This window comes from Amia ocellicauda, chromosome 3 (genome assembly GCF_036373705.1).
Source record: "Amia ocellicauda isolate fAmiCal2 chromosome 3, fAmiCal2.hap1, whole genome shotgun sequence".
Lineage (NCBI taxonomy): Eukaryota > Metazoa > Chordata > Actinopteri > Amiiformes > Amiidae > Amia > Amia ocellicauda.
In genome coordinates this window covers 31,254,601-31,275,266 of record NC_089852.1, presented here as the reverse complement: position 1 = coordinate 31,275,266, position 20,666 = coordinate 31,254,601, and the positions used below count along the sequence as shown (strand labels likewise).

Here is a 20,666-nt window from a genome sequence, read left to right as displayed (position 1 = left end):
TTTTGTGTGAACTTCAGTGGTTCCATCTAGTGACGTCATTCACCAGACACCCAGCAGTGGCACACTTTACACCTTTTACACTTTTACACACTCCTGGCGAATTCACCATTCAAGTACAAGATGGTGTGTGATGCATAAGCTTCACACAGCAACTACAGAGACCTGGGCTGTGAGTGTAAACTGTAACATGTCACAGTGGGGCTAATTGGTCATCTCAACTTAAGTGTAAGAATTAACAAATAAGGTGGGACCGAATCTTACTTCTGTAAGAGTTTATTAGAGGTCAATAACCTGTAGTAGGAGTATGACACAGTTACAAAGTGTGGACACCAACCGGAAGAGTCTGGTGATTTCTGAGGTCATAAATCTATTAGTCTGAGATCATGCAGAGTATTGTTATCTGGCAAGCTCTTTATTATTATTATTATTATTATTATTATTATTATTATTATTATTATTATTATTATTACCTGTCAATCTGTGTTGGCATCAAACTACAACGATGAAAAGTGAATGATGGTAAAATATGATGATAAAACAGTGATATGATGATGTATATGATTAGCATATACAGGATTATAACATTAAGGAGATATACACTACGCCTTACTGTATTTTTACCACAGTGCACCACACTACAGTCTTGTAGGGGACATGACTTGTACCACTTTGTATTTTCCTTTTGGAACTATTATAAAGGGATTATCATGTAGAAAATTATAATCTTAAATACTCTCGGAGCTATTGATGATGATGATTATTATTCATAATAATAATAATAATAATAATAATAATAATAATAATAATAATAATAATAATACATGTGTTTAGGTGCAAATTAGGGAAATGTAAGTATAACAGCTAGAAACCATCGCAAATATTCAAACTTACTTTAATGTAATCAATTCCCAAATCCAAACCACTGCATTGGGATTGTTTATCAAGTTTTATTAAAGTTTGATGGGGAAACAAATGGAAGTGCCAATATTCAAAAGCATTATGGTCAAATCTGCAAATGATTACATGTCTTTTTGTTTTTCTCTGCTTAATACAATTATATCACTTAAAAAACAAAACAATACATATATGTTTTCTGTTACGTCTGCCACACGGGGCGGAGTCTGCTTTCAAAATTACAGGCTGGGAGAGACGCGAAAAACAAAGATGGCGGCGCTGAGCTCCGCCAAGTCCTCCAGTGGACTGAGGCCCAGAGAAAGGGCCCAGAGAAGCAAAGCCAGGCCGGCGGAGGCCGCTAAGGAAGCGGCGGCGACTGCGCGGCTCTTAACGCTCGAGGAGGCCCGCTGTCCGGTGTGCTTGGAGATTTTCCTGGAGCCGGTAACGATGCCCTGCCGGCACTCGGTGTGTCTCCCGTGCTTCAAGCGGACCGTGGAGCTGTCCAGCCTGTGCTGTCCGCTCTGCCGGCTGCGGGTGTCCAGCTGGGCCCGCCGGCAGGCCCGGGAGAACCGCCTCGTCAACACGGAGCTGTGGGAGATGGTGCTGCGGAGCCACCCGGAGCGCTGCCAGCGCAGGATGGAGACGAGGGAGGGAGAGGCCGGGGAGAACGGTATGGCAGTCGCTGTCAGATCCAGTTATTTATTAATATACACGTTCAGTTACAGCGGGAATGGAAGGGTGTTTGTGACCGAGATACACTGCGCTGTGCCTGTACTATCGCACTCACATATGACGAGTCCAGTTAGTCGGCTTTTACTGCAGTAGTTCTAGCCGTCAGGGAGCAGTTTTACATTATACACAGTAAGATACTGAATATGTGTTTTCCCTGGCTGCAGACTGTTCTGGAGCGCTCTAATACTAATCAATACTGATCACAATTGGACATCGGATCCAGTTTGGTCACTTGTGAAACTTTGACAGCAGCCCAGATGTGTTTGTGTAACAGGGCGCCTTTGACAGCAGCCCAGATGTGTAACAATGGATGCGATCGCTAATCACTTCTGTATTCCCAGAAGCTACAGGTTTTTAGATGCACTACAGCCAATGCCGCACATAGACGGTTTTAATCATGATCAGTTGATACAAGTTTCTCTGACTACTGTTTAAAAGATATCAAGGACTCCAAAATAAAATGAAATACTTTATTTTTCCGGTGTGTTTTTGTATCATGGTATTGCCGCTGTCATTCATTCATCAAACTCTAGTCTATAGGTTCAAGTCAGGAATGCTTCAACTTTGCAATGCTGCAGTGCCTCAGTCAAGCAGGGTCAGTGCACACCCGAAAGGACAAGATCCGTGTCTGTATTTCCCAGCGTTGTCAAATCTGTAAAATTACAAAAACGAACTTTCAGTAAACCATATTTCAAGCACCAGCCTCTACATTTGCGGCATGTCCAGTGGCTGCTGGGGTGTGCCGTTACATGATTTGTAGAACTGTAAAACAAAATAACCCTTTAAAAAATATAACGGCCCTACCCTTCTCTCTAGACTAATTTCCCCTGATACCAAATTAAATCCCTCTGGATCTAGCTCGAAAACCTCTTGATTTTTCTCAGCTGGATTTGCCCGGGCAGATCTGTCCACAGTGTGTAACTAGCCCTGACATGTACTTTCCATGGGTGGGTGGAGCCTGTGGAATCAGCAGCTTGAGAACTGAGATCTGTTTACATATGTTTACATTTAAAGGTAAAGCAACATATGGACACTACAGCTTGCCAGCCCACAATTTCTATAGTAAATGTTTGTGTTTTTGTTGTTTTTTTCTTGGTCATTTTTTCAAACTTGTATGGGTTCTAAGTTATAGTACCTGTAGTTTTTTTTTTTAAATAAAGCTACAGTACTGGAAGCACTTGGTGTTTCACATCTACATTCTGTAAGTATCTTTGGTATGCCGAAATAATACAGCTTTGATTTTGTAATGTATTCTTCACGCGCAGCGGATGATGAAGGTTACAGACAAGTTTGGTGATAATTAAGGGAACAAGGCAGGGACACTGTCATTGCAAAAGCATATTGAATGATTATTTACTACAGACACTGAAGTAGCTATTTAAGAAGACAGGCACAGTATGATGTATATGCATTGTTTTAATTTATTTTTTTGTTCTGTATTTGTTTTTTCCACAGAAATAATATTCCGATCCCCTGTACAGCTCAGTAAGCCAGGTGAAATACGGCAGGAGTATGAGAAGCAAATGAAAAAGGTAAAAGAAAACTTATTTGAGCAAACGCAATATGTGTAAATATTGAGAGAGAGAAATGCCATTCATATTCAGTTTTTGAAAGGTTGGTATATTATTACATTAGGACCGTTTTCAATGATCGTGTTATTACTTTGTCTGCCTGGGTAGCTGGAAGAGGAAAAGCAAGTAGGGGAAAAGGCTTCAGAGGAGCTGATACACAAGATCTTAGAGGATGATCGGAGACAGTTTGAGAATCAGAGGAAGAAAACGTGTTTGCAGAGAACGGACGAGCAAGAGCCAGTAAGTCTCTGTTGTGTTTTTCACACGGTAGACTTCATTCCTACAGTAGCTTGTCATGTGCTATAGCCCAGGCGTCTGCAGCCCCAATCCTGGTGTATCGCAGTCCTGCAGCTCTTGCAAGGAGCTTTGAATAATCTGAGAGTGGAGACCAAAAAAAAAGGTAATCAAACAAACATTTTCAAGGCACTAATTCAGAACTCTCCTTCAACAAAAACAAGATCCTGTGGTTCTCCAGGACCTGGGTTGCAGTCCCACCCTGTTTGTTTCTTTGCACCAATGCAAAATGATGGTACCTGTTTCAAGGACTTAATTTATAAAGTAAATATGAAAAATCAATATATCAAATTTATATACAGTGGCTATAGGAAGTGTAAACCCCCTTAAATTGTGCTCATGTTTTGTTGTCCATGCACTTAAATGTCGATTTTTTTTTTTTCACAATATTCAGCAGTTTTAAGGGGAAAAAATGTTTTTATTGTGACAAAAATTTAAAAAATATATAAGGTTGGATAGGTCTCTACCTGTTAATGCCTGTTGGCTTCATTTTGTCAGCTATAGGTCCTTGCATGAGCTATCTTGAATCTTGTCTTAGCACAGTTGAGAGTGGGTAAGCGGTTAACGCTGTTCTCTTGTGCTGAGGTGGCGGTGGGCATCGAGAACAATGAGAGAAACAAAATGCAGCCCAATCAGAAAAAGGAGGACTGCGCAATGCTGAAGCCTGTGAGTCACTCCCCCTGCTCAGTGTACACCTTGCATCAAGTTCCCACAGTGAGTCGTTTGCTCATTTGGGATCCAGTCAAATATTTTCAAGACTAGAGGGAAAAGGTAGACTCTGCTTGGGCAAGAGGTGGTCTGGAATGAGTTGGATAAAGAAAGATAAAAAAAAAAAACAATAAAGATTGTCAAAATACTAAATGAAAGAAAAGCACCAATGGCTTAAAATACACACCTGTACCATAACAAAAAGCCTGGTTGTGAACCGAACTAAAAACACACATTTGAGCACTGCCATTTAAATGTCTGGAAGCTTTTGCCTGTGTTTCTGATTGGCTGACAATGAGGAATTAAACTTGTGTTCCCAAACTGTGAGGCACACCCCCTTGGGGGGGCGCAATGCCCTCTATGGGTGGGCATGGGTAAAGAGTTAAACTGGTAAAAAGTCAAGACTAGACTCACAAAGTCCACCAGGGGATCTGACAACCGTTCATTGCCGCCCTCCTAAAATCGCATTGGATAAACTGATTTATTTTGCATTGACCTATCTCAGTGAAACTACCTTTTCCACACTTACATTAAAAACAAACTATGGTCATGACTCACGAGTGGAAATCAGTTCTCGGTTATTGGATTCTTCCATATCCAGTCATGGCCAATCAGAATAGAGGATTGTCGCGTAGCACCGTCTGTGAGCTGCTAATTGGTAGTTTCAAACCACCTCAGTTTGTGTGAGGCGATAATTACAGTAAAATAAATACATAAGAATAACTTGCAGCTCCACAATGTCAGTGAGTCATAGGAAACGACTTGTTTTTAACTTGAGCTGTGACCCAAATGTATAGGGGGGGCGCCAGCCAAAACGTTTGGGAACCTCTGCTCTAACCCAACAGCCAAATAAGGGCCAGGGGAGATGGCTGCCACAGGAGGGTTATGCCCACAGCTTATATAAAAATATCCCTAGAAAAAATAATACTTGGATAATTTCTGAAGCCATCGTTTTCAGTTTTTATATTTTCTTACATACGTCCGTCCTTCACGTGGTCTCTTGTCTCATCAGTTTGTCTTGCTGTTATCGGACACCGAGGATGAGGAGAAGAAGAAAGTGAGGCTGCAGCGCAGGCGGGAGGGTCTGGGGCCTCTGCACCTCACACAGGAGCCTGTAAGTAAGGCCCAGAGCAGCCAACAGGGCAGGAGTTGTAGCTCTTAACCCTGAAAGACAAAGCTGCCATGACACCGAAAGTTAGTTCAGTCAGGGGTTGCCAAACTTTTTTGACCCAGGGACCCCTTTGCTGCCCAGATTTTGGCTGAGTACCCCCACCTACCAAAGGACGGCGGTGGAGGGGGTGCTGACAGTAAAAACTTACGAGATCGGGGGGAGGGGGATGCTGACGGTATTTTCTCTAGTTAGAGTTGTTTGAAAAACAAACCTTATCAATATAGTGTTTAAAAAGCTAAACGTCTTGTGTTACAGCATTTTGAATTCCTGTAAAATGTCCCTGGAAGTTGATATATTACTTAAGCATGCAAATTTAGCAAGTAGGCAATTCGTTAACTTAAAATTGATAGTGAAGACTGTATTAATAAATCGTATTTTCGCTGGAGTACCAGACCGCATTTATACACGGGGGGGGGGGGGTTGCCATGGACCCCCTAGCACCCCCTCCCGGACCCCTTGTGGGCCGTGTACCCCAGTTTGGGAACCTCTGAGTTAAATTACCTCATCCTGAGGTCATGATCCGCACATCCTTCAGTGGCATTTGCCTGTGAAGAAACTGAACAAGGCATAACATAAGACATCTTGTCGAATTAATAACATTTTAAAAATGCAGCTTGTTTTAAGATGTTTTTGTAGTGGTGGCCTGTGATTCTGTGCTGTTTCTGTACAAGTTCTGCATTTTCTTTTCTGTCTCCAGGTAGTTCTGGTGTTGTCGGACTCGGAGAACGAGGAGCCGATCGGGGGAAGGACGAGGCACTTGTCTGCATTTGTTAGAAGAACCAGGAGTTCAGCAGCCTGCAGCAAAAGGTTTGTTCAGTTGTTCGTTTGTTTTTTAAACCAGTTTGTGAAAAAGGCCTTTGCAAAATCACACTGTAGTAGAATGGCTGCCACACAGCACTCTGCGGGGCTGTAGTCTCGCATTCGTTACTTTCTCATTATGAAACCTTCCAGAACCTTGCAGTTCATGTTTTTTTAAACAGTAAGACCAGTACCACTGCAAATTGATTGAATTACCGGTGAACAGAGCCTATGCCATATGCAGCGAGTGCTCCCTCAGCTTTCAGAGTCTGTTCTGTGTTAAGACCAGGGCTTAAATTCTCTGTCAGTTTTTCCCAGAGCTTAACCACTCGCAACACCCCCCCCCCAACACACGTGATATAAATTAGGTATATATAGATATGTGGCTCCTGCTGTCCTCCATATACATATTGAAGCCCTGCTTAAGACAATGCTTTCCAATTTCCCTTGATTTGATTTAAAACATTTTCCTCCTCCTCTTCATCAGAGCGCAGAACCATGTGGTGCAGAGGAGCCGGAGCTGCACAGACACAGAAGAAGGCAGAGGGAAGGGTGGCTGTCCTTCACGAGTGGCTGCTATGGCCAAGGTACTCCCAACTGTGCTCTTCAACTCTGAAGTACTAGAGCTTTTGCGTGGGTACAGAAGATCAAAACGAGGGCAAAAAAAAAAAGTAAAAAAAACATACAAATTATATCTCTTAACAAAATGTTATATTGTAACTGTGCCTTGTCTCGTCTGGGTTAATTTTAGTTGTGTGCATGCTCACCGAAAAAAACTAAAAAAGAAAGTAGAACTGTTCTGTGGTGACTTCACAGAATAAATCGTAACGTCCCGTCACAAGGAGCAACAAAGATTTTGGCTAGCAGGCCATCTTTAATCCGGACGTCCTAAATTCATTGGGATGCTATGTAATGACTATTCTAGAATAGTTTTTCACGTTTTTGGGTGGTCTGGTAACAACAGTGGTCTCCCAATGTTCACTGAGGTGTGTGTGTGTGTCCCAACCCCCTCTTCTATCTCCACAGACTAATGTAGCGCACAGTTCCAACGCCGGGATCCTACTGTCCTCGGAAAACAGCCGCTCGTTCTCCGCGCCCATCCTGATTCCCGACCGGAGGCAGAGCAGCCGTCTGGGAGTGGGGGGTGTCCTGCCTGCCCTTGGTACTCCATCAGCCAAGCAGGAGCGATCAATCAGCCCTGAGAGCAATGACAGCATCTCGGAGGAGCTGAACCACTTCAAGCCCATCGTGTGCTCGCCCTGCACGCCACCCAAGAGGCTGCCGGACGGGAGGGTGCTGGAGCCCACCATCGTCAAGTCCACGCCGCGCAACCTCAGCCACAGCTTGCAGAAGCCCACCAGCTACGAGGCCAGCCCCACCATCCTGCAGAAGTGGAAGCAGATCGAGATGGACCGGCTGAGCACCAAGGTGGCAGCATCGTCCAAGGGCACCATCACCAGCTCCCTGCCTGAGGATTTCCCCCTGGCTAGGCCAAACCCAGCAGAGGGGAAGCAGAGCAAGTCGTGTCAAGTGGCTGCCCTGGAGACGAAATCCGTTCAAGACTGCCGCCGCCCTGCTGCTGCCCAGGCCCAGGCCCAGGAGAAGGGCAAAGCCTTGGCTAGCAACAAGCGCAGGCTGATTTTCGAAGACTCCAGCAGTGGGGATCGACCAGCAAGAGCCCAGACCCTCGTCGTGGCCCAGCCCTGCGGGGCTGTGGCAGCGGTGAAACCCAGGCTGCAGGACCTGGGCGGCGAGCAGCGAGCCGAGGCAGGGGGTGCGGGGAAAACAGCACCGAGCACAGCGAGCGGGCGCGAGAGAAATTCACAAGAGAAGAAAAGCAAGGAATCCAAGCCCTGCCCCCCCAAGCCAGCTGAACCACAAGAGTCCAACAGCAGCGGCGTGGTGAAAAGCAGACCTACCTCAAGGAGGGGCATGAAGAGGAGCCAGAAGACAAAACACTTGGAAGAGCCCGGACGGACCTTGAAAAAGCCAAGGCCCTCCAGCCGGGACGACGGCCCGCCCGACTCTGACTTGAACTGCCTGGATGGACAGCGGCAGCGGCAGGAGGAGGAGGACCGCAGACTGGCATTGAGGCTGCAGAGGCAGTTTGATATGGAGAGGCAGAGGGTGGACAGGCGCAAGGGCACCCCTGACAAGTACCTACTGCGGTCCTGGGCCTCCCTGGAAGCCCGGTTGGAGCACAGCCCACGCAGATCGGGACGCGTCTCCAGGAGGAAATGAGCGCCGTGCCCACAGCCGTTAAGATGAGGCTGCCGTGTGGTTTCTGTTTTCGTTCCCGTCGGCCCACAGATTTGTTTTTAACACTTTTTTTATATTGCGTTTCTAACTCCTGCGTTTTTTGACTCTTACTTGCTCCGGTGCAACATTTTGTATGCTATGGGATGCGCTTTCTGTCATGCTGCAGGTGGCTCACAGAGAACGTAGCTTGTAACAAGTGGTCCAGAGTTAGGAAATTACGTTTGCATAGAAATGTTTAAATGTGTCTGTGTTGGCTGTGTGGAATCAGCCTTGCAAAAAGCTGTTGAGATCCCACAGCACAAAAAATACTTAACAAGTTGTTCCTTTTTACTAATTATAACACTATACATTTACACAATTCAACTGTAGGGTCCCTTCAGACCCTGCTATCTGCATTTTCGATTGAGAGAGAGATAGAGAAAGTCGGATGTGTCCTTGACATAGTTGATGATAATGTAACAAACTGGACTAACTTTTCCATTCAGACTCTTTCCATGAACCTTCCATTCAGACTCTTACTTCTGTGGCAGAGGGACTAAGAAATGCTCTCATTCCCGGGGTGAAATGCATGCATGCATAAAGAAAGCTTGTGGGTTCTTGTCTGATCTTCCAGCAATCTGAAGAACTCTTTGGGTGCTATAAGTTCTTGCTCTTGCCACCGAGCTTAAAAAGACTTCCAAAAGAAAAATAAACTCCTAAATGTTTTTTTTGTTCAATAACCTACTAAAACTGAACAGGGAATGTGGCTGATGAACAAAACTGAAATAATCTGCAGCTCATCTTCTCATTGCCTTGGTTAGAAATCTTGTTAAGTTCTCATTTGATTTTTTTTCTCTACAATTGTAGTACCCTATTAATATAGAACTTAATAAATAGTAAAATTTGAGTATAAATTAATAAATCGGCTAGACAAAAAATATGCAATGCAATATTATTGTTTCAGAGATGTGTGCACAAACATGCCATTGTCCTTGGATCTGCATCTTTGCATCTGTTAAAAAATAGAACATGGTCTGTTTTGGGTTCAAGCAAAGCAAACCCGATTTAAAAAAAAAAAAAAAAAAAGTTGGTACTGAAATAGTGATACTGTGGTGCAGAATCAGGTTAATGGTGTATGTAGAAAATATATTTAAAAATGCTATTTTCATATGTATTTAATATTTCAAAATTTTGGCAGGATGTTACTGTTAAATGTCCCTTTACCTGTCCTCCCTCACACAAATCCAGAGTATATGGCAGCACCTTCAAAATGCTGGAATTGCTAAGCACGTTCCCATCCTCCACACCCCCATTTAGTTTTGTTTAGCCCTTTGTTTTACAAACCCAACACTACTACATCAGTACTTTAGAAAAGTTTGTGATAAAATGATAGCATTTAAAACATGTCACAAACTCTTGTCTGTTGTGAGGCAGGGTCACTTTGTTTGCCCGGGCAATACACACGTTGATTGAGCTCAGTCTTCAATCATTATGTCTTCTGTTCAGTCCTGTGCAATGCATATGAGTTAAGCAAAAACGGAATCATTTTCCACAAAGAAATCTTTGCTGCTGCCTGTTACACCTTTACTCGTATCTTGTCAAGACAGTATTACTAAGGAATTTTATTTTACGCCATTCAAATTGTCACCCTTTTCTTTCTTTTTAAATTAAGAAATCTTGATTGTCTTTGTAAATCTGTATTTTACTAAATAGAATTGTTTTTCATCTGCCAAATAAGAGCTTTATAAAAGTTGAGTGTAAATACTTGCATATTCTTATGTAAATATATAAATCTATATATATATATGTGTGTGTGTTTGTGTGTATGTATGTATGTATGTATGTATATATGTATGTGTGTGTGTGTGTATATATATATATATATATATATATATATATATATAAAGAGAGAGCAAATGGGGTTTAAGTTGTAGAGGATAAAGCTTTGCAGATAGTGCCAAAAAAGCGTGAGTTTTCTGTTTGCATGTGTCAGAAAATTTACTTTTTTTCTGGTCTTTTATTTGAAACTTCTGTAGCTCTTGTTAATCTTGCCTTTTTTATTCTTTAGTCATATTCAGATTTTTTTTTTTTAGTTCTGAAACACGAGTTCTTGAAAATAATTTGTCCTATCCGCTGAATTTTTTCTATTGTAATTTATCTTAGTTGGACCTACCTACCTTACCATTAAAACAACATCTTGCCAACAAATTGAACACTACCGCATGTACAATTTTTTCTTCTTGTTTGGTCAGGAGTTGGCAAGAACCATTAACTGGAACTTTTTTGATTTTGTTTTGAAAGTCGTGTTATTGTTAAAGTTTGCATTGACGGAACCTTTCTCTCAATTGGGACCAGCTGAAAGTTACGTTAATTCCCTTTACTTCCTTTTGTGGAATGGCTGAAACGACTGAACCCAAGTACAGGAAATGTATGATGGTACACCGGCAATATTTTGACGTTCATTTTTTTTCTTGCACTCTTTCTGGCCAATGTTGTTGTCTGTTATTTATTTTTTTGTCACCCATATTATGCGGTTTGGAGAAAGTCTGACCCCACCAGTCTTCATATCCCCAATTCCTGTTGTCTTTCCCACTGTTTGTGATATCTGAAATTAAAAACTAGAATGGTTCTGGTTTTGTATGAAACCTATTGACTGATCGTTAGATCAAACCGATGCAGTTGGCAATGAAGAACTGTTTCGAGGTCTAGGATTGTTATAAATTGTGGCCAAATCCTTTCTGAATTACAACCTTTGATGGGGAGGGAAAAAATCCCAAACAAGCAAACAAATGCCTATAATAATGAGGGACACGTTCCTTTATATTTTATATGATGTTGAAATTTGATGCAGTGATTTATTTATTTTCTTGGTGAAGTTGATAAAAGCCTTTGATACAGCCGAAGTTCCGGAGTACTAGAGGGGAAAATACATGCAGTTGATTTCCCTTGTTATCATCAAATAAATCTACCTTACACCTTCTGGAAAAATAGCTGCTGTTTCTCTTATTCTTATTAGTTTATTAATTTTATTAACTTTATTAATCTGCAACTTAATGTCTGTGTTCTGCTGTGGGCTATGGGGTACTTATGTACCAAGCCATTATTTATTTTTTGTATTGATAATATTTGAAGTTGATGGATTCACCAGATGTTTGTTTGTGTTTGTTTGGCTGCTTAAGGTTTTGTCTTGCAGTACTTTTGGATCCAGAGCTGCGTTTGCTTCCCCTTTTCCCATTGTTGTAAAAGCAGGAAAGAGCAAATCTTGCAGAGAATATAGATTTGAAAAACGGAAATTATAGAGATTTGAAACGTCAGACCAATTTTGGAATGTGGGGTAAAATGCTAAAAATATATTGAAAGGCCACACCAAAAGTGTTTTTTGTGAGAAGATGAGACCTGTCTTAAAGCAGCAAACAATTTGCACTGGATATTGATGTATCTTGATATTCACATCTGATCTGAAGGGATATTGAAACATCATGGTAACAAATCGTTACTTCACCAATAACTGACTGCTTTGTTTACACATATGTAAGATCATTAGATGAAGAAAAAAAATAACACCAGGTCTAGGTTTGATTTATTTCAAGAGTGTTATTTTCCTCCTCTTTTCTCCTCAAGATCACCCAGCGTGTCTCTCTCAATCTGGGCTGCTTGGTCCATCACCTTGCTCTGGGCAACCCTGTACTGCCTCTTCATTTCCCTCAGCAGGGCACGAGCCTCCTCGTATTCTGTCCTGCTCACCTCTTTGTTCTGAAGAACATTACCTGTAAACGGAAATGTTACAAAGTCACGCGGGATGGATCTAATGTACACCCGGGTCCCGAGTGCAGTACACCTCCCCAGATCAACATCACAGAGTGTCACACGTACCTAACGGGGCTTCACTGATTGGTTTCGTGTCCTTAATCTTGACAAGGAATTCTTCCACTTTGTCCCCTTTCGATTTTCTCGGTTTTGGGGGTGGCAGTTTCCCTAGCTGTGGAGAAAATCCATAAATACCATTATAAATATCAAAATCGCGAAAAGAGGATTATGGCATGATTTTTAAGAGGCAAAAATATGATCATTCCAAAGTCAAATAAAACATTACGATTAAGGTGATGCAGTCTATATGGGCACCCTATGAGCCTGCTGCTGTGCCGTACCTTCTTCTCCTTTTGCACGTACGGTTTCTGGGGACAGTCAAGTCTAGCCCTGGAATCCCTGAACACAAGGAGGTTCTGAAGTGTGTATTCCAGAGCTCTGACGTTCTGCTGAATTCCTGCATAGAAAGAAAGAAAAGGATGGAACTCACCATAGTTCTACGTTGGCTAATGTTAGCACAAAATATAGTTATTGACCTTGTATATATGTGTACATGTATATTTATTTGATCTATTGATGGTATTTGCATAATGTGTCTCTTTTCTGTGTTCTCAGCAGTTCAATGTAGTCAGTAAGTTCTTACCAGTAGGCTCAATCATATCCGGATCAGGCTTTGCATCCAGTAGTATTTCATATCCTCTGAATTTATCTGGAACTGAATCTTCCTTCGGTCTTTGAGTTTTTCTGTGAGTTTCCTCACTCTCTTGCAGACTTGTATGCCAGCCAGCGTCTGATTCTGGTTCATTCACCTATATACAACACACGTCTGTTCAGTGCCTAGTTTAAGCTTCAAGACTTGATATGAATGACTGCTGCATCACGTTGGGCTACAACAGGTGGGTTGTATCTGCTTGCATTTTTTCCACTGTATACAAATGTTATACACTATATAAAAAAATAAACGTATTCTATCTATAAGCATATAGATATAGAGAGATGTGTGTGTAGATATAGATAGATATATAGATAGAGATATATGTGCTTGGTAACACATATTGATGAGGTTAAAGGATGTTTATGCATACAATTTTATGATTTACTCCAAAATAAAACATCAATTTTCCCCATGTTGCAACATCACAACCAGGTTTAAAAGCATGGCATCAATACACAGAATCTTTTTATCACCTGTGTCATAAAGAATGCAGCCCCATTGTCTTCCTTTTCGTGTTCCTCTGGTTCGTGTCTGGTTGCCTCTTCGTGGACGGCCTCACCCTGAACCCAGGCTACAGCTTCTGCCTGCTGACTCTCTTCACTGTTAACCTGGGACAATGACTGGATTGGTGGCAGAGGTTTGTACTGCATGTGGCTCTTCCAGGTGTCCGCTGGTCTCTCGCTTAAGGGCAAAGAGCCGAGAGAATCCTCCAAGCACAGGGACTTCTTAGGGATCTTTGGGATTCTGGTTTTCACCTGAAAGGTAAGATGATATAAACTCCATGTTTGCTGTGTTTGAATTGGACATTCAGAATGCTCTTAAAAGAAAAACAAAACCAATCTTTCTAAACGACACACTGGATTCAGAAATGGTGTCTGGCTCAGATGTAAATGCTTACCTACAGGTTAGCATTGGGTGTTCATGTTTTTCTCCCCCCTCCATCCTTTAGTTATTTAAGTAATTATTCTGAATGGTTCTGCTGCTTTGGAATGAACTGCCAAGCTTCTCGCACCAAGAACGCTGGGGTTTGTGGGTAGTACTGGAGGCAGCTGGAACATTACCTTTCGTTTGGGGTTCACTGGAAGCACGAGAGGTGGCTTCGCTGGTCCCACTGTCTTTTTTCTCTGTATTTTAATGCCCAGTCTGTTCTGGAGGAAACCGGTTAGCAACGGAGGGTCGCCTGAAGAGACACATGTGAGACAGTGTGGCAGCTGCACAAGGACTCGACTTCTAGAGTTGGAGGATTTAAATTGCAAACATCGTTTAAAATCTTTTCCTATTATGAAATGGGTGTGTGTGGGAATGTATTGATTCTTAAGTGTACATACTTAAAAATAAGAAATGTAAAGGAAGATTCAGTTCTTGCAGTTATGCAGGTTTTACCCATCACCCTCTAATCTTATCAGAACCCCATGCACTTCATATCAGCCTTGACTAAAACACAGCCGACATGTCAAGTGTTTTTTTAATTTTTTTTAATCCACACTTGATTTGATAGTCCAGCCATACCACTCTTTTGTGTGGTGAGAGGGTTACTGTGAATCACCAGCTCGCTGAGGGAGGGGAACAGAGCCACTGCCAGCAGGGCCTCTTCCTCTGATATCTGAGGACAGGAAGAGCACAGACAGAGTTCAAGCATCACCCCCTTTTAAATCACCAAATTAATATTCTGGTTAAATTCCCAAATAACAGAGTGGTGCCCCTCCCACTCCAGCACAACCACACCTTATTGTCAGCCAGGCTTAGAAACTGAAGCTCCGGAAGGGGTAACTGGAATTCTGCAGGGTCTTCCCTCTGGGTCTCAGTGCGAGGGACACCAGCAGTCAGCCATGGCTCCTCCTGAAAAGAGACTGTCGAGGCTGTAGTAGGCCCTGCGTTTGGTTGGTAATAAAACTAGAAATGTAAAATTAGAGATTGCTAGGAAAGCATGAAAACAAGCTGCTCTTACTGTACCTGAACACTACACTCCTTATTGCATTGAGAGTAGCCTGGAAAAGGGGAAAAAAGTAAAAATAAACAAACAAACATGGATGTTAAGGGCTCAGTCGAGAAAAGGTAAGGACTCTTAACTGCTGCTCCTGTTTTTCCCCGCCCACCTGTTCTCTCCACAGTTGCCCCTTCTGATGCTGCAGTTGCTGAGCATGTGCCACCACCTCTGTCCAGACCCATGCTGGGGGATGTCCCGCCTCCCACAGCCTCATCGTGCCCTTTGACCCCAAACTGCATGTTCAAATCTGGAAGCTGGGCATCCTGTGCAGAATCCCCGATCTGATGCAAGTAAGGCACCTGGGTGATGCCGTTGCGGTCCAGGTTTAGATGCTTCAGCCTGTGGGGGATAAGTACAAATCTTCTGCCAAGGTGCCCTCAGGCTGTGTTGGTGCTTTTAACACACATCATTGGCCAGACATTACACTAACCAACGTACTGAGCACCACGATTGGTAGCGGACCGCAGATGGGGCCGGAGCTGTGGGTATGCTTTTGTATTTGTGGTATGAATTGGCGCAGGTTTTACCTTTTCAGATTAGCCAGGCTGGTGAATATCCCCGGAGAAGAGAGTTTGTTGTCATCTAATATCAAGATCTCCAAGCTGTAGAACCGGAGGCCGTGGTTGGACGCCCTGTAGAAAGTCATGACGGATTCTTTTTAATCAGGTAGGTCTTTAAATGAAGTATTTTTCTGCTCGAGAAGTCTGTGTATCGAGTTAAAAATTATAAAACGTATTACTGTGCACTTGGAAATAATCATGATATATACATTTGATGAACTTAAAGGGCTTTTGAAATGATGATGGGTGATGAAATTCTGCTGCTGAATTATTAGTAGTAGGTGTAGTCCTTGGAGTATTATTATGATTGGGCAGTGCACTCACAGCTGTGTGGGGGCCTGGTATGGCTGGGCCATGTTGAGTGGCAGTGCCTGCAGTCCGTTGCCAGTGAGGTGCAGGACTCTGAGGCAGGGCAGCAGACCCAGGGACAGGACTTCCTGGCTGGACAGGCTGTTGTAAGAGAGGTCCAGCACCTGCAACACGCATGCGATCATTCCATCCTTATTATTTATCATTGGAAAAAGATTTCCCTTCTGTACATATTAGTATGAGTCCTGTACTGTAAGTGTTTGGTTTAATTTTTCTTTTTAAATGTTCTACCCAGCACCCTATTACACTATAAATTAGCAAGTATTACTCATTTGTCTAGTATTGTTTTCTACAGAGCTGTCTTCTGATTCTCCAGTAACTTTCCCAGTGGTCTTGTTTCTCAGAGATCAACTTTCTAATGATGCACCAGGAGTGCCCATTTTCTGTCCTCTATGCGGGTGGGGGTGGATTCTGCAGTTTCATCTGGTTCTCATTCCACCTAAGCTCTTAATTCGGTAATGGAACCAGTTAATTGCTTAATTTACCCACTTCATACGCTCTGTTCTGCCACAAGAGTGTGAGCATGAAGGAGACTTTCATACCTTGCAGGACTGTGGCTCACAGGCTCTGGAACTTGTAATTATCATTAGACACTGAGAAACACATGTGTGGACGTGCTGTGAAAATGGTTCCTGCAACATTACCTCCAGATGTGGAAAGTCTCCGTCATTGATTTGCAGCCTGTGCAGGCCATTCCCCGCTAACTCCAGCTCTCTGATTATGGGAAATTTTCTGAAGGGCTCTGAAACGAGAGTACAGTGGCTCAGTGTACCAGGCTGTTTCTGGAACCTGGGATATTGTTATGTTGTATGATGGCCTGACACTTCAGAGACCCCTCAGTACGAGGCAATTGATCAACAACTACAGCTCTGTGGCAGAAAATTCATTACAGGAGTACTGCAGGGTGGAGGAGGGCAATTCCAGTCCTCGAGGGGTCGGCTTCCTGAAGGTTTTTAGGCACGTGTCCATTAGTGTCCGATTAAGACCTGGAATCAACAGGTGATTTGACTTCAATCAATTAAGTAATTATGACTTGAGGTGGAACGAAAACCAGACACCCCCTCCACCATTGAGGAATGGAATGGCCCGGCACTGCATTGGAGTACGTCTGTGAATGGGATTATCCCCGTTCTCTAAGACATATGTGCTGGCAAGGTAGTTGATTCCCCCCCTTAAGAAATATCCTGGCTCCTTTAGAGTTGAACACACTGTAAAAATGTACCTAAGGTAAGCAGGTTGCTGGATGCGTTCATATAAGCAACATTGTTGAACGCTTCAAAATCCTCCTCCTTGGCCTGTTGGACCGAAATGATAGCAGAGCATGCACCCCAGTTAACTTCACAACAGTGACTTAAGTAAAAACAACAGAACAACAGTAGTCTGAACAATATACAAATAAGGCTAATATGTATTATCTTATGGTACACAAGAACTCAATTTATTGCCTTCCAGTCAATGATCTTGTGAAATAGTAGAAAGTAAGGGATGGCAAACTTCTTTTAACAGATCTATACTCTGGGTATAGTTGTTTCTTTAAAACATCTGTCCAAAGCCTGTAAACAAGTAGTATCAGTTTAATTTCTTTCTTGCCCAGTTTTTCAGGACTGAAGCTTGTCAAACAGATGTGAGCATCTTGTTTCCATTGGTGATATTTGCCAGACCAGCCTGAGACAGCTTAAACACCTAACATGGCCCAGCCGCACCAAAGCAGGATCAGATCCTACCAAGTGCAGGTTTCTGTCGCTGACATCCACGGAGCACAGCTCGGACGGCTTCTCCACACAATGCACTTTCATCTGCAAGACAATACAGCAGGGTCATTCTCAGGTGGACAGGCCTGCTCCTGGACAGTCACAATTTTATATTTTGTAAGTCGCCCTGGACAATAATAATAATAATAATAATCCAGCAGGTCTGAATAAGTCTCCCTTAAACCTGTAGAAAATAAAGTAGAAAATAATCATTATATATAAACTTTGGGGAAAATGCTAGTTTTGTGACTCTTACTTACTAAATAATTCCCATCTAAGACATTGTTCACAGAGCCTCGTTTGCTCTTTCCCTGTCGCTGTCCGGTGCGAGATGGGACAGACCGGCCTTGCTCACGGCACTGTGAGCCGGCCGGACGCTCGGGCTGCGTGACCCTGTACCTCTCATGGTCCACGACTCTGTGTACCACCAGCCAGTGCCCTCCGCCTAGAATAACAGTGATCAAAACAACCACATGGATGTACAGAGGAAGCAGCAAAGCACAATTGTATCAACAATATCTACTGTATGTTTTCCCCTACTATACACTACATGGCCAAAAGTGTGTGGACACCCCTTCTAATTACTGGATTCGCTTTTTCAGCCACACCCAGTGCTGACAGGTGTATAAAATTAAAACACACAGCCATGCAATCTCCTTAGACAAACACTGGCAGTACAATGGGCTGGTCTGAAGAGCTCAGTGACTTCAACGTGGCACCAACAATAAGTCAGTTTGTCAAATTTCTGCCTTGCTAGAGTTGCCCCAGTCAACTGTAAGTGCTGTTATTGTGAAGTGGAAATGTCTAGGAGCAACAACAGCTCAACCGCGAAGTGGTAGACTACACAAGATCACAGAACGGGACCGCCGATTGCTGAAGCACGTAGCACATAAAAATCGTCTGTCCTCAATTGCAACAATCACTACCGAGTTCCAACCTGCCTCTGGAAGCAACGTCAGGAATCAACTGTTCAGCGGGAGCTTCATGAAATGGGTTTCCATGGCCGAGTAGCAGCACACAAGGCTAAGATCACCATGCACAATGCCAAGCATCAGCTGCAGTGGTGTAAAGCTCGCCGCCATTGGACTCTGGAGCAGTGGAAATGCAATCTGTTGAGTGATGAATCGCGCTTCACCATCTGGCAGTCCAACCAATGAATCTGGGTTTGGCAGATGCCAGGAGAATGTTACCTGCCTGAATGCATAGTGCCAACTTTAAAGTTTGGTGGAGGAGGAATAATGATCTGGGGCTGTTTAGGGCTAGGGCTTAGTTCCACTGAAGGGAAATTGAAGAGTTGCAGAAAATAGCACGAGACTCGGTGTGTGGTAGAAGGTTGATTCTTTATTCCAGCAGCTGCAGTGAAGCCTGACCTGAGAAGTTATATTTGGTATTTTATGGGTTGTGTACAAAACAGATTGGTGCAAACAAGCTTACTAAGCAAACTGTAACTAATTAACGAGAGACATTTAAATTACTCACTACATAGACTTTATGAATGAATAACCTCTTGGTCAAGGATGCTAACACAGCAAGGTTTGTTAAACAACAAGATGCAGAGCAACAACAGAATGCAGAGCCTTAGAGATAAGATAGCTATATTTGAAATGATAGAAATAATCTATACTGTTGAGAAGGCTGTGTCAGCCCTTGTCAGCTTTAAAACTCTAGAAATATGAAATGTAGTTCTTCTGAAATCTTAACACTACAGCATACAATGACAATCTAGATGATTTTGCGCTTCCAACGTTTGTGGAAAGTTTGGGCAAGGCCCTTTCCTGTTTCAGCATGACAATACTGTGCACAAAGCAAGGTCCATACAGAAATGGTTTGTCAAGATCAATGTGGAAGAACTTGACTGGCCTACACAGAGCCCTGACCTCAACCCCATCAAACACCTTTGGGATGAATTGGAACGCCAACTGTGAGCCAGGCCTGATCGCCCAACATCAGTGCTCGACCTTACTAATGCTCTTGTGGCTGAATGGAAGCAAATCCCCACAGCAATGTTCAACATCTAGTAGAAAGCCTTCCCAGAAGAAACTGTTATAGCAGCAAAGGGGGACCAACTCCTTATTTTGGAGATGTTTGACGAACAGGTATCCACATACTTTTGGCCATGTAGTGTAGGTCTATAGAGACACACACAGAAACATGCAAAAATGTTTATAAAATAATTATTAGGCAGCGAAATATGAACTGTTAGGGACAGGCTTGGTTACCTAATGAATGAAACATTATATTTCCTAACTAATAACTGTTTGTATCGATGTGGTGGTTAAATGGACAGAAAGCATAAAACTGGTCTGTGATGATGACGATTACCCTCTTCGCTTTGCCGGAAAAAGGACCTGACTGGAAAGCAATTGGTCGGAAAGGTGTCTCCATCGTCCAGTTTGTACAGCCCATCTGTGCCCATGGTCGCAGCACAGGGTCACATCCCGGGACTGACTCCCTGAAGTGTGAGTGACAGGTCAACCCTTGTGTACAGAATGCCCCTGGCTGGAGAGAAAGTAGACAGAGATGGAAAATAGATTAAAAACACCCCTGAAACCTGCATGTATCCATGCGATTCACATGCTTGCACCTTATCGAGGCAGTTTTCATTTTTCCCTTTGTGGTTGAGCTGTGTGATGGTTTGGTATGAAGGTGTTCGGCCGGGTTATACCACTAGGCTACAAACATATGCTGTGTGTGTGCCTGGTTATTTATAAGTGTTATAATATTAATCTTTTTGGATATAATATATACAGTGGTTTGTGTTGTTAAATGTGTTTCGATGTTTTGAATCAGTTATCTGACAATCGCATGTGTTTACCTAGCAGGGTCATTATTTCGACCTCGCTATGGTGATACAAATGTCAGAAACTACACGAAGTTTTGAAAAGTTTCGCTCATGGCGGCTATACTCAACCTTGTTTGCGACGGTGCTCTTTGCGGTTTTAATCGGTGTTTATCCACGCAGAGGGTGCTCTTTGCGGGGAGAGAAACTGTGTGAAATAGCTGAACACATCTCCAATTTTTCCTCGGAGGAATGCTGTATCCTAGCAGCGCCGCAGTGACATGCGCATTGG

The 20,666-nt window shown here is 43.0% G+C and overlaps 2 protein-coding genes across 5 annotated transcripts; one reads left to right on the top strand and one right to left on the bottom strand.

The window, feature by feature from the left end:
- The first annotated feature begins 1,158 nt into the window (after window positions 1–1,158).
- rnf169 (ring finger protein 169) lies at window positions 1,159–10,474 on the top strand. 4 transcript variants are annotated; one of them, XM_066699088.1, is made up of 8 exons: window positions 1,159–1,564; window positions 3,082–3,158; window positions 3,306–3,437; window positions 4,077–4,157; window positions 5,212–5,313; window positions 6,068–6,177; window positions 6,656–6,755; window positions 7,195–10,474. In XM_066699088.1, the coding sequence occupies exons 1-8, from the start codon at window positions 1,165–1,167 to the stop codon at window positions 8,407–8,409; spliced, it is 2,217 nt and encodes a 738-aa protein (XP_066555185.1). In that variant the 5' UTR covers window positions 1,159–1,164; the 3' UTR covers window positions 8,410–10,474. The 4 variants fall into 4 exon arrangements, with proteins under 4 accessions (XP_066555185.1, XP_066555184.1, XP_066555186.1 ...); XM_066699087.1 differs by having other exon boundaries at window positions 4,077–4,205; XM_066699090.1 differs by lacking the exon at window positions 1,159–1,564 and adding an exon at window positions 2,653–2,827 and having other exon boundaries at window positions 4,077–4,205.
- Window positions 10,475–11,455: 981 nt separating this feature from the next.
- On the bottom strand, window positions 11,456–20,665 carry xrra1 (X-ray radiation resistance associated 1). The gene is made up of 18 exons (XM_066699091.1): window positions 20,507–20,665; window positions 19,918–20,094; window positions 17,856–18,040; window positions 17,569–17,640; window positions 17,067–17,139; window positions 16,489–16,586; window positions 15,800–15,948; window positions 15,443–15,547; window positions 15,025–15,254; window positions 14,882–14,916; window positions 14,654–14,767; window positions 14,438–14,531; window positions 13,990–14,108; window positions 13,402–13,683; window positions 12,857–13,022; window positions 12,555–12,670; window positions 12,280–12,385; window positions 11,456–12,173 (listed from the first exon to the last, which is right to left on the bottom strand). The coding sequence occupies exons 2-18, from the start codon at window positions 20,009–20,011 to the stop codon at window positions 12,001–12,003; spliced, it is 2,211 nt and encodes a 736-aa protein (XP_066555188.1). The 5' UTR covers window positions 20,012–20,094; window positions 20,507–20,665; the 3' UTR covers window positions 11,456–12,000.
- Window position 20,666: the final 1 nt, after the last annotated feature.